The 12339-nt window shown below is 38.4% G+C and overlaps 2 protein-coding genes and 1 long non-coding RNA gene across 4 annotated transcripts; 1 reads left to right on the top strand and 2 right to left on the bottom strand.

The window, feature by feature from the left end:
* Positions 1–203: 203 nt before the first annotated feature.
* LOC117504052 lies at positions 204–1126 on the bottom strand. Its single transcript, XR_004558714.1, has 3 exons — positions 632–1126; positions 293–310; positions 204–214 (listed from the first exon to the last, which is right to left on the bottom strand). It is a non-coding gene; the product is annotated as an uncharacterized LOC117504052 (long non-coding RNA).
* A 1027-nt stretch (positions 1127–2153) lies between these two features.
* On the bottom strand, positions 2154–7909 carry ttll1 (tubulin tyrosine ligase-like family, member 1). 2 transcript variants are annotated; one of them, XM_034163726.1, is made up of 10 exons: positions 7706–7909; positions 5626–5749; positions 5197–5405; positions 4898–5078; positions 4660–4797; positions 4346–4454; positions 4066–4209; positions 3839–3925; positions 3105–3268; positions 2154–2346 (listed from the first exon to the last, which is right to left on the bottom strand). In XM_034163726.1, the coding sequence occupies exons 2-10, from the start codon at positions 5736–5738 to the stop codon at positions 2217–2219; spliced, it is 1275 nt and encodes a 424-aa protein (XP_034019617.1). In that variant the 5' UTR covers positions 5739–5749; positions 7706–7909; the 3' UTR covers positions 2154–2216. The 2 variants fall into 2 exon arrangements, with proteins under 2 accessions (XP_034019617.1, XP_034019618.1); XM_034163727.1 differs by having other exon boundaries at positions 5626–5746.
* On the top strand, positions 6021–12289 carry LOC117504453. The gene is made up of 6 exons (XM_034163925.1): positions 6021–6141; positions 8792–8904; positions 8981–9009; positions 11369–11521; positions 11647–11761; positions 11845–12289. The coding sequence occupies exons 1-6, from the start codon at positions 6021–6023 to the stop codon at positions 11953–11955; spliced, it is 642 nt and encodes a 213-aa protein (XP_034019816.1). The 3' UTR covers positions 11956–12289.
* Positions 12290–12339: the final 50 nt, after the last annotated feature.

The raw sequence follows: 12339 nt of genomic DNA, 5'->3' as shown, positions 1-12339 counted from the left end.
AGAACGTGCAAAACCTTTTCATATTTTTATCCATAATTAACAACTGCAATTGCAGACTTTCATTAACCACACCATGGAAATTTATAACACAGAAAAATAAGTAACCTTTGAGCTACTTTAAAGTTAAAAAAAAAAAAAAATCAAAGAAACAGTGCCAAGTATTGACATTTTATTAAAGAGAAGCTAAAATGAAAAGTAATCTCTATTCACTTAACTGTAAAGTCAAAAACAGATTAAGCTCTTTACATTTCATACCCAATGTAAATCAGCCTTCACTGTACAGAACTGTTACAAAAAAAAAAAAAAAAAACTTCAGGTATTATTTTACAAAATCTTCCAACAAAGATGCTGATAAATGAAAAGTTTCTCATGATAAAATAAATGATCAGAAACAGTCAGTGCAAAACAGTAAACACTAAACAAAAATAAATATATGGTACCTTTAAAACAGATTTATTTTGGGTGAAATATCCCAACGTTTTACAAGACCAACACATTGATCAATTCGATACAGATTGATTATTAGCACCTGTTTGTTGTCTTTGCAGAACTATGCATTAGTCTTTAAGCTTACAAAGTAATAAGGTTTTTATTCACCTGAAAAGGTCTGTTATTTACTTAGAAATGAAACAACACTATTGTTAATTTCAAATTTTATATTTTAGTGAAGCAGCACAGAAACACTGGGGTGCTTAAGACTTTTGCACAGTGCTGTATTGAATTAAGGGGAACTGAGCTGCAGGTATGAGACAGATCTCCTCAGGGTTCACGTGAATTCTCATAAGGTTGGTCTCAAATAGAGATGTATTTAAATAGATTTAACACTGAAGGCTGCAGGTTGGTGTCACGGCTAGTTTCTCCCCCACAATCTTTTTCAACAGCTTCCTATATTTAATTTTCATTTCCTGAAATATGCGACACCTGAAGATATAACACTTGTATTTCGCACGCACACACACACACACATATATATATATATATATATATAAACAAAAAAACAATTCAAGAAAGCAGAATTTTTGTTAAAAGTCCATTACGCTTGTTGACCCATTGATGGGGCCCCAACCCTACATTTGGCCACAGATGGCATAGATCACATGTCTAAAATGCTGCTAGTTCATGGGCGGAAACCAGCTGTAGTGTCCCAAAAAAAAAAAAAAAAAAAAAAAAAAAGGAGACGTCATACAAGGATAGCGCCAAAATTTCAAGGTCACTGAAAGAAGCCTTAAAAATACACATTTTACTGCCATGGTAACAGCCAGATCAAAGCAGCAGATTCCATTTGGCTTTTGAATTACTGAACTGACAAATCTAAACTCCAAACACTAGATTCAAAAGTTTGCAAAAACACACAGCTTGATTTTTAAAATAAAAATCAACAGTAAAGACAAATCAAGACACAAAAATAACTTTAAAAAAATATGAAATCATAAATGGATGTGGAAAACAAATGAAAAGTAGATGATTTTGCTTTTGCAAAGGTAAACACTCACGTCAAAGCGGCGCATAATAAAATTCAGCCTGATTCAATTTCCATTTGATGGCACTTTCCTGCTTCCTCTGGAATCCAATTACCAATCACTTTACTTGCCTCTTTTCAGGCAAGTAAAGTGATTTTTAATTATAATACTGCGACCTAAAGTGTTAAGTTAAACAAAACACAAACAGTGATAAAAACTGATTGGTGCAACGAGAAACTTTGGACTTTTAAAAATTTTGCACATTAAAAAAGATATATATATATATATAAAAAGGAAAATTAGACTTTACCAAGTTTTCAGACAATTTCTTACTAAGTTTTGCAGACATGTGTGCCCCAATTTTCTGAAACAGGCATACAAATAAAATTAAAAATCTTCAGTGTTTAAGGGTCCCAGGAACACAGTTTGAATTTGTTTTCAACCCCCCCACCCCACCACCTTTAATGTTAAGGTTGTTTGACACAAATAACTAACATCCACATAGTCTGACCAAAGCTCCTTCAAAGACATAGCTGACCATAATGTTGATTAGACCCTGTTCTGGGAGTTGGTAGTCTTGACAAGAATAGGATTGAATTCATTTGGATTTGGCGCCCTCTAGGTGCCTGCGCCGCAAAGGCAGAAACCAGTCTACTGGCTAGGTCACGTAAAAATACTAAATAAATTCCAAGTGGCTCCTTTCAACGTTTGTCCCAGTGAAAATGGAACAATGTGCAGGTTTCCTTTAAGATCACCTCACTTCCAGGTGACAGCAGCTGCACGGACGCCTCCACTCCCTTTGGCGGCTTTTGGTCCTGTGGGCTGTCCCGAACGACTTCGCAACTCTCGCTCAGCATTTTCGCTCTGTGCCTGCTCTTCGTCGTACCTGATGGCACACAGGTGGAAACTCAGTGTAAAAGTAACTTCTTCAAGGCACACTTGAACAAGCAAGCTAAAGATGACTACTACAAAAAGGATGACAAGTCAAAGAGTAAGCACTCTGTTTCAGAGTCAAGCTCTGGTTATCTAAATATCTGACAAGACATTTAGATGAGCCAGAAGCCAATTTGGACCTACTGTGTACAACTTAAGTAATGGTCATCAAGGTCTACGCCCAGTGGATTCTAAAATGTTACCCTGTAATGTGATAACTAACAGATGGTGCAAACAATTCCTTTTTAAAATCACATTAGCGCAACCAATAATTTGAACCACTTTGTTCCAAAACTGGACCAACTTTTTTTTTGATCCCTGTACAAACTGAATTTGACGTTTGCCACCATTTTTTGCTGGTTTTATCCTATAACTCCATAAAATTCCATCACAGATAGTCCAAGCTATACCTTTTTGGAATTCCTATGATCAGAGAAATAATGTGGTATAGCTTTCAACAGGACTGCAGCATTTTTAAAAGTTGACCCCTGTGTAATCTTTCATTGATCCCAACCTGGCTATAGCTACCATGCTGGGATGGCAACTATACATTTTTTTGCAGGGCATGATGTACTGAGGCAGGGTTGCAAGTGGTACCAAAAGCCTGCTTGGCCCATGAACTAAAATAAGAGGAAGAGTTCTTTGATAATTTTGGCATTTATGGTCAGATTGTCTTTCTAAACGTGAGTGAAGCTGCTTCATGTTACTCACAGGACTTGATAGTTGCCAAGAACATCCCCGGGTGGGGTGCGATTCCAGCGGCAGTCTGGAATATCCCCATTTGGCGTGACAATGTTGAGGGTGTCGTTGATAAGGTTGTACTTCAGGATACGGTCATTGGCTGTGCTGGAGGTCAGCGAGGGTGAGGCATTGACCTAAGCGTCACACAGAAGACAAAAGTTGTTTGGCACCAAAACCCAAGAAGGTCCCGATTGGGTTAAACAACTTTTTTTAAGATCATAAACAGCAAGAAGACAATCTGCTGTTGTGTCTAACCAGGCATGAGAAAGACTTCAGCTTCTCAGCCTTTTGTGAAAATGACTGTCTTGATTAACAAAGGAGAGTTTTCCATGTGTGGAACATTATTACACAAGTTGGCCTCCACTGAAATAGCTCAGATTGGCATCTGCGATGAGAAATAGCTCATACTTAGCCCAGACACCAAAAATAAGGACAGTAACCCATAATGAGACAACATTCAGAATAAGGAGCCTACTTTAGCTTTTCAGTGATGACAACTTGAAATAATCACTCAGTGGGTCAAGACACACCTTCAGCACACAGCTGAAGTTGCAGACTTGAGTCTAAACACAAAGATAAACCTCAAGGGCATTTAAAATTGCTCGGCAATCAAGTACAGAAAATGCGGCACTGTGGCGCATGTCATATCTTGTATATAAAGGTAATCCTTCTTCATACATTTAAACCTCGCTTGACCAGTTTACCTCAATAAGCCACGGCTTCAGCTTGTCATCGATGATGATGTCATACCCATAACACTCAAAACAGTGCTTGTCATTGTTCATGACAGGCTGGAAGAGAGAAACACAGCCCGAATTAGCAACTACAACATGTCTTCTTCAACGTCCTGTAATAATAATAGCAGTAAAAATTCCATCGCATATACAAATATGGGATAAAATTACTAAAAACCAGATATATACACACTTACAGCGACGGCCTTCAGGGACTGCACGACAATCCAGTGGATCTGATCAAAGAGGCGATTGGTCACCTCCTTTCCTCTGGTGCTCTCAAGGTACAAACGAAGGTTACTGACTGTCCACTTTCCGCCATGAATGTGGTTGTAGTCATCCTGCAACAAAACCAAAGTAAATGGATACACTATATGTGTAGATTCCTTTTGCGAAAACATACACAAGTCAGGTATCATTATGATGATGTGAGATGAAATTAAATGTAAAATTCATTCAGTTGAATGTTGAAATTACCCCATGTTTTTGGATGGCCACATTGGTGAGGTGAACAAACATGTTGTCCAGCTCACTGGTGCTGGGTGTGTACTTCACCGTGCAGAACCTACAAAAACCCAGCTTGTACCTGAAAGAGAAACCAAAAACAAGGGTCGGGGCTCAAAACGCAGGTTTGATAACATCATATGTGGAAATAAAAGTCGGAATGACTGTATGATATTCATAAACATATGATAAAATCAGGAGAAACGTCTGATTCAGTGCCAGAAGAATAAATTCTGGGAGAAACTAGTGGCTTGTTCACACATGTGGTTGGAAATAGCTGTACTTACATGTAGCATTTGAGCGGTCGGTATGTGGTGACCAGAACGTAGAGACGCAGGTCAAACTTCTTCCCTCCTATCAGCAAGGGATTGTCAATGTACAATGAAATAACATAGGCCTCCTTACCACTAGCGGCTGCTACAAACCTGATGACAACAAAGCAACAGGCTATCGTGAAAACTAAGTACAAAAAGTTTCTATTATTTAGTCCTTGCGCCTTTGTTTTGGTGGTGTACAGTAACTCACGTGGAGGTGCGGCTGTCTCTGGACCATTTTTTGATTTGGGACAGTTTGTTGATGAGGAAGATGCCTTTGCCTTGGGCCTTCCCACAGGGTTTCATGATCCAGGTGCTGGATGGGTTTTTTCGAAACTCCTCAACAAACAGATTATAATCAGCAGGGAGCATAAACGTCACGGGGACGAAATCTATACAGCAAATATGGAGGGAAAGTAATACAGATTGAGTTTTTTGTCATACAGGGCGGGATGGCTCTCAGTGGATTCTCATCCATGACAACAGGTGGTTCTGTCAGTGGTGTCATACCTAGATAAATGTATTTTCCGTTCTCATCCTTCTCTGCCAGTGGGCTGCTTTCCTTCTCCAACTCCTTGCGATAACGTTTGATGTTCTTGATCATCAGGTCCTTCCTGGTCAGCTCGTAGTGGTTGGGGAAGTGGTTAACCATTTGGTCATCCGACAGGCGGTAGCCGGTGTCCACGCTGAACACGTTCCTGATGGTCTGGATACTCATCCTGTATTAGAAATTCAAATTAATCTCCATTACGTGAACTTGGAGTGCGACAGCGGGGCCACAGCTTAAATATTATCTGTAAAAATACAGTTGTATAAAATTTCATTTCACACATAGTGAGGAGAACTTATGTGAGCTCGATATGTTCCAAATGTGTGACGCTGGGAGAAAACAGCGTCCAACAAATAAGGACTTGCTGATACTGTAGATGCAAAACGTACCAGTAGAAATTCCAGTCATCGTTTTCTGTAACTTGAATCCATTCTCTCTTCTCAAAATTGTTGATGAGCACCGACTTCTCAATATCTGTCACCCACTTCACCTTACCGGCCATAGCGCCTCCCACTAGGGTGGAGCAGAACACAACGTCTAAACAAACAATTAAAAAGGACTAAAACAAAATTAATCGGTGCATTATTGGTTTAGAAAACTAGCGCAGGCTAACTGACGAATTAATGTAACGCCACAGGGCAAGAAGAAACCCTTAGCGTGTCCCTGCAGAGATAAATATGTGAATGTTTACCTCGCTAAATGTAAATAAACATTTTAAAACGACCGATTATACAGTTAGCCACTTAGTTTAGCCTTCCAGCTACCAGCCAGCACTGCTAGCGACATGGCAGCTGACGATGAGGGGTGGGGTCTTACAGAACAAGCCCCTCCTCTGCGAAAAGAAGAAGTTTGCTCCAGGCATTTCAGATTGACCCATGACATTACATTAATTATCCGGCCCACCGGTGACGTCAGTTACATTCTACATCAATAATGTGTTGATTAATTGTTTTCATCTCAAGTGATAGATGATTTTTCAAAACATCCTCAAATAAAGCCTAGGATGTAAAATCCAGAAGTTACCCTTTAACAATTTCCTGGCTAAAGCATTCATTCATCTAGGGATTTAGTGAAGCAGATAAGTATGATTCTGGCCAGAATTGTTCACTTGGTGATGCAAGCATCAAATTTGGCATGAATGTTCTTCATAAATCAGTGTTTGAGAAAAAAGTGCTGGCCACTTGAAAATCCAATACGGCGGCCAGGTAGGGGTCAATGAAGTATTACACAGGGGTCAAAATCTAAAAACGCTCCAATCATATTGAAAAGTATAACACATTATTTGTCTGATCATAAATATTCCAAAAAGGTATAGTTTGGACTATCTATGTCTAACTGTTCTGGAGTTATGGGGTAAAAACAGCAAGAATGGTGACAAAGTGACGTCAGTTTCAGTTTGTATAGGGGTCAAAAGATAAAGTTGCATAAATTTTTGTAAAATGTGATGCAAATTATTGGTTGAGTTAAGAGGGTTTTAAAAAGGAATAGTTTGCACTATGTGTCATGCTCAGTTGTCATGTTACAGGGTAACATATGTCACATGTCATAGAATCCAGTGGACGTCGACATTGTTTGACATTTACTTTGCAAACCAAGCATTCAACACAGTCAAAACTATTCCATTTATTAATCCTAGTAGTTCAACCAATAATTTGCACCACGTTTTACCAAAATTGGGGCAACTTTAAATTTTGACTGCTGTACAAACAAACTGACCTTTGTCACCATTCTTGCTGTTTTTACCCCATAACTCCATAACATTCAGTCATAGATCATCCAAACTATACCTTTTTGCAATCTTTGTGACCAGACACAATGTGGTATAGCTTTCAATATGATTGGAGCATTTTTAGATTTTGACCCCTGTGCAATTCTTCATTGACCCCTACCTGGTCGCCATATTGGATTTTCAAGTGGCCAGCACTTTTTCCTCAAACACTGATTTATGAAGAACATTCATGTCAAATCTGATGCTTGCATCACCAAGTGAAGGATTGTTTCAGTTATCTGCTGCACTAATGGGAACTGATTTGATTTATCAATGTCGCTGATATAACCATTATTGATTCTGCCTATCGGTCTGGTTGTTCTTCAGATTTCTTTACCAACCTGGTCACTACACACAAAAACTGAGGTCACGCAACATGGAACTCTCAGGAAAAACATGCCGGCATTGATCAAATGAGCTGATGTCTAATGCTTGAAAAATTTGTAACAGGTTCGCTACTTGCATCCTCAGTTGGAACCAGTTCACAATCCCCATCCTTCCTGCCACATCTCGTGACCCCATATTATCTTGTTGAAAAACTGTACACTATGACCCCTTTAACTACTTTTGACACAAACGTAATCCCATACAGGGGGCAACCAGACACCTTGAAGCCAATGCGATGCACAGAGAAAATGAGACAGAAAACTTCGCATTGCTGTTTTGCTTTGCTTCCTTGATTGATTGATTATTTAACCTACCTGCAAAGCAAAGGGAAGAAACAGACAGTCATCAGCAGCACTGGTTAGTGAGCGAAAACCACCCAGTGATGCAGTCTCATCCCGCCCTGGTTAGCTTAGCTCACCGCAAACCGGGGAGAACATCTGTTAACGTCCGCTGCAAAATGCGACAAAACATTACAGCCATAACTGGAGCCATTCGGAAGAGCCTACTAACACTAACTCTAAGCCTAAAACCAACTCTATCAACCACCAGCAGCCGCAAACAGAAAGCTCGTCGAGTGACGAAAGACGCACCCACTACAAATTACTCTTCACAATAAAAGTCCTAATTATTCGACGGGAGGTTCTTTATTCCTGTCTGTATATATACACAGTGTGTTGTTCTGTTTTTATAAAGGGGAAAAAATGAAAAGAAAAACGTTGAGTTGTCTGGGATATTCTCGGTGAAATACAGCAACATAAATGTCTTTGCAATAAAACGTAGTACACCTACTTACCAGTAGTGGTCAGTGTTGTACTACAACTTTAGTTTTTTTTTTTTTTTATCTAAAATGTTGACTTAAAAAACTATTATTATATGATTTAAATAACAAGCAAAGCCTCTGCAGGGCAGAACAATGTAAATATCATATATTTGTCCAACTACAAGTTCTTGTTTTTTGTATTATTATTATTATTATTATCATTGTTGTTATTATTGTTATTATTAATATCATCATCATCATCATGTATTTTTATTGCATGGCCCCCTTAGGTACATTTTCTTTTATATATTTTGATACAGAAAGAAAACATTGTTGTCAGTATTTGATGACAAGAAGGTGAACTTTTAACCATCAAAATGTTTCCATTGTTCCATTTTATTTGCATAAATAAATGCAAATAGAGGGATAGAGGCCAAAAATAAACATTGGTCTTGTTTGAATTACATTATTATTAGTGTTGTTGTTGTTAATAATAATAATAATAATTATTATTATTATTATTGGTAGTAGTAGTAGTAGTAGTATTATTATACATTCGATTTAATAACATTTTTTTGAAATACAAAAAAAAAAAGCCTTAAAAGATACTTTTTAATCTTTTTAATCTCAACATATATAGACATTCTGTCGCCCCCTGGTGACCGGTACCGTGACCAGCGGGTTCAGATTGTAGGCGGGGCTAATGGTATTTGTGGCAGTTACCTGAGAGAACGAAGATTAAAGGACGCTGCTGTAAGTGCAGTAAAACTCTAATATTCGTTTTATTAACAATTATTTTTCGACAGTAATGTTTTTGTGTTTATTACAGGGCGGCGTCTACTTTAATCTACACAAAAAGTAAGTTATAGTTTGGTTTTATTGTTTATTCACCTGTGTTGCTGTCAGGGCGGGACCATAATATTCGATGGAGCAAACAAAAGTCCAACAAGATCGAAAAATGCTGCGTAAAATTATTGGTTGGTATTATATATATATATATATATATATATATATATATATATATATATATATATATATATATAGTTGTGTCTGCAGGTATGATTTTAAACGACCTTTGCTGTGGGTGAGAAAGCTGACTTGATCACTTTGTTGTGACAATATCTCAAGGTGCAAATAAAAAAAGGTCACTTGGTGGAGTGCATAAGTCCACCAACACCAAACTGTTTAAGAAATGTACATTAAGACAAAAATCCTGAATATATTATTGTCACTTGCTTGTATATGATCATGCTTTGTAATGCATTAAATATGCCCAATTTAAGTGTTTTTCTTTTTGAGATCTGCGGTCTGTTTGTTTAGATTTTAGTGACATCATAAAAAAAATCCTATCTCTTAAGGCAAAAACAAATGTCAACAAAAAATGAGTCTTTGTCAGGATATGTTCTAAAATACAGTTTTCAACTTGGACCACTCCTCCCCCTCCACCTTATCCTTTTAAATCATCAAACATTGTTGGTATAAGGTATAATCAAAAATCGTCTCATATTACTTTTGCATGAATTTTCTTTAAATTCCCAGTTTGTTTCTCTTTAAAGTGCCCACTTCGGATGCGCATATGAAACCAGTTCTTGTTTTTCCTGCTGAGAGAGAGAGAGAGAGAGAGATAGAGAAAAGCAGTTGGGTGATTTGAGTTATGGAAATGGTGCATTTGCATTCAGTCTACCTTCAGCACACGCATGGTGGCACAGCAGGAACTGGTCTGGTGACAGGTGCACAAACTACCTGCTCATTTAATTTGGGCAAAACAGAAAAATAAAAGTGGGAATTCCAGTAAGCAGGTTTATCCAGTTTCTTGGGATGTAAACCACAGAAACTTTTGTTCCAACACCATGCACAACTGTTGGCCTTCATCCAACACATGATGTCATCTCTTCAAACCGAGGAGAGCCTGTTGTTTTATCAGCCTGGATTTTGCCCTGGTAACGCAGCCGCCACCTATCCTGGTCACATGATCCCCCCTATTTACACATGGTGCTTTATGAAGTGTTGGGAGTCATGTGAGGTTAACTCAGCGTGCACGCGCACACACACAGAGAGAGCTGCGACTAGTGTCGCACATTCTAAAAGGTGTAATGTGTTTTACTGTTAGAAAACAACATGGTGGAACACGCAAGACGACGGAGCCGTGTCGTTACTCTCCGGGCTGGACCTGGCGAGGACGACACCGTCGACCTATCTGACCTGAACCTCAGGTAGAAGACAACAGTGCACAAGAAGACTGACTTAAATTCCCTCATTTACAAACAAACAAATAAAAATGTAACGCAATGCTAAAATACCCTCGGCCATATGGGCATCAAAATAGGACACAGAATTGACCTTTTGACCTCCTTAAATAGGTCAAGGTTAGCCATTTTTGAATTTGTCCAAGGTCGGTGCCCCAAGAATGCTCCCTGTGAATTTGAAGACCCTGGTAGTAACAGGACTGGAGTTATGCTGAGCACCAACAAACAGACAGACAAATGGATACAAAGCCTTCACAATACCCGATGGCCATATTTTGGCCTCAGGTAATAAATAAATAAATATAGTGTAGCATATACATCATAATATATAAACATGATGAAAATTAAGTATTTTACTTAGCATCTTTTCATTATGGCTGTTGAAATTGTTTATGCAAATTAGTGCCCTAATTAACAATTCAGTAAAAAAAAAAAAAAATCATGCTTTGGGTCACCATAAGATTCATTCTGAATATAAAGCCTGTGTCATAAAATGTTCTTGTGTAATTACTTTATCCTCATAGCTAGCAAACAACTGTAAACTCCAATCAGCTTGTCCAAACCAAATTAAGTACCTACGGTGTAAGTATCAAGTGTCTTCTATGCATTACTACACTTGTGTTTATGAAAGAAGTAAAAACATTTTCTCATCATTAATGTGCAATTATATGCACCAATCAATTTTAAAATCTAATCACTTCATCTATTCCCCATCTGTTACCTGTGGTGTAAGTATCAAGTGTCCTCTATGCATTGCTACACTTGTGTTTATAAAAGAGGTAAAAACTCTCATTATTAATGTACAGTTATATGCACCAAACAACTTTTAAATCTGATCACTTCATCTATTCCCCATCTGTTACCTATGGTGTAGGTATCAAGTGTCTTCTATGCATTGCTACACTTGTATTTATAAAAGGGATAAAAACACTTTCTCATCATGTTAATGGTTGAACATGTTCCTCCTTCAGGATCAATCAAACAGTGGAACAGGCTGTCGGTCGTGGGTTGGCTGTAATAGGAGACCGGCTGGACCGGGACCGGGCCACCAGACACCCAAACTGGCTTCCGACTGCTCTCCACATGCTGAGACCTGCTCAGGCACTGACCAGAACAATCTTTTGGTAAAAAATAAATAAATAAATAAAGGAGCTGCAACTGTGTTAAATACCAAGTCACTGACAGACTGACACCAGGCGGTTCTCTCCCTCTCTCTTTTTTTTTTTTTTTTTTTTTTTTTTTTTTTTAGGGACATAGAGAACCAGTTATGGGGACTCCGAGGCTCGTCTGCTGCAGTTAAATCCTGGATTGCAGCGGCTGTGCCTGGGCAGGGGATCCTCAGAGCTGAGGCCTGGCTCTCCTGGGTAACACACACTTTACTCCATCGATGCCCTCTGGATGAATCTGCTCCACATCCTAAATAATTTAATGTTATCTGATTTCACAGGTGTCCAGCTGTCAACCAGGATCCTGCACTGGCTGGACCAGAGGAGCTCTTGTGGCACTGGTGGCTGCAGTAACAATTTGCAGTGCATTATGGGTCGAATGGAAAGGTTAATACCTTAAACTGCTTTTCTGGACACGCGATTTGAGGGCAAAAAAGAAAAAAGTTTGCATTGATCATATTTAGTCCCGTTTTCTTTTTATACCGATGTCATGAGTGGTGTTGGATTTAACACTAAATCTTTGACCATCTTGGGTAAAGTGATTAATAATGGTCCAATTTGTTACGGTTACTTGAGGTTGTTTTAAATCACTTTTTTACTCTTGCCCAAGGAGTCGGCCTGTTCGATGTAGCACTAAAAATTGTATTAACATTTGAGTCATGACTGGACTGTTGCTGGCCTGCAGTCTTTTGTAATATTAATTTCTTACAGTTTTTTTTAAAAAAACGAGACCTAACCTGGATTAATATATATATATATATATATATATATATATA

Source organism: Thalassophryne amazonica, chromosome 22 (assembly GCF_902500255.1).
Source record: "Thalassophryne amazonica chromosome 22, fThaAma1.1, whole genome shotgun sequence".
NCBI lineage: Eukaryota > Metazoa > Chordata > Actinopteri > Batrachoidiformes > Batrachoididae > Thalassophryne > Thalassophryne amazonica.
This window is presented reverse-complemented; position numbering and strand designations above follow the sequence as displayed.

Coding starts and splice junctions, on each gene's coding strand:
- ttll1 (XM_034163726.1), bottom strand. CDS start 5,738: ATGGCCGGTAAGGTGAAGTGGGTGACAGATATTGAGAAGTCGGTGCTC. Junction 4,455..4,659: donor CGACCGCTCAAATGCTACAT/GTAAGTACAGCT, acceptor TTTCTCTTTCAG/GTACAAGCTGGGTTTTTGTA. Junction 3,926..4,065: donor AGTCCCTGAAGGCCGTCGCT/GTAAGTGTGTAT, acceptor TCTCTCTTCCAG/CCTGTCATGAACAATGACAA.
- LOC117504453 (XM_034163925.1), top strand. CDS start 6,021: ATGGCAGCTGACGATGAGGGGTGGGGTCTTACAGAACAAGCCCCTCCT. Junction 6,142..8,791: donor ATTAATTATCCGGCCCACCG/GTGACGTCAGTT, acceptor CAACATATATAG/ACATTCTGTCGCCCCCTGGT. Junction 11,762..11,844: donor CTGAGGCCTGGCTCTCCTGG/GTAACACACACT, acceptor CTGATTTCACAG/GTGTCCAGCTGTCAACCAGG.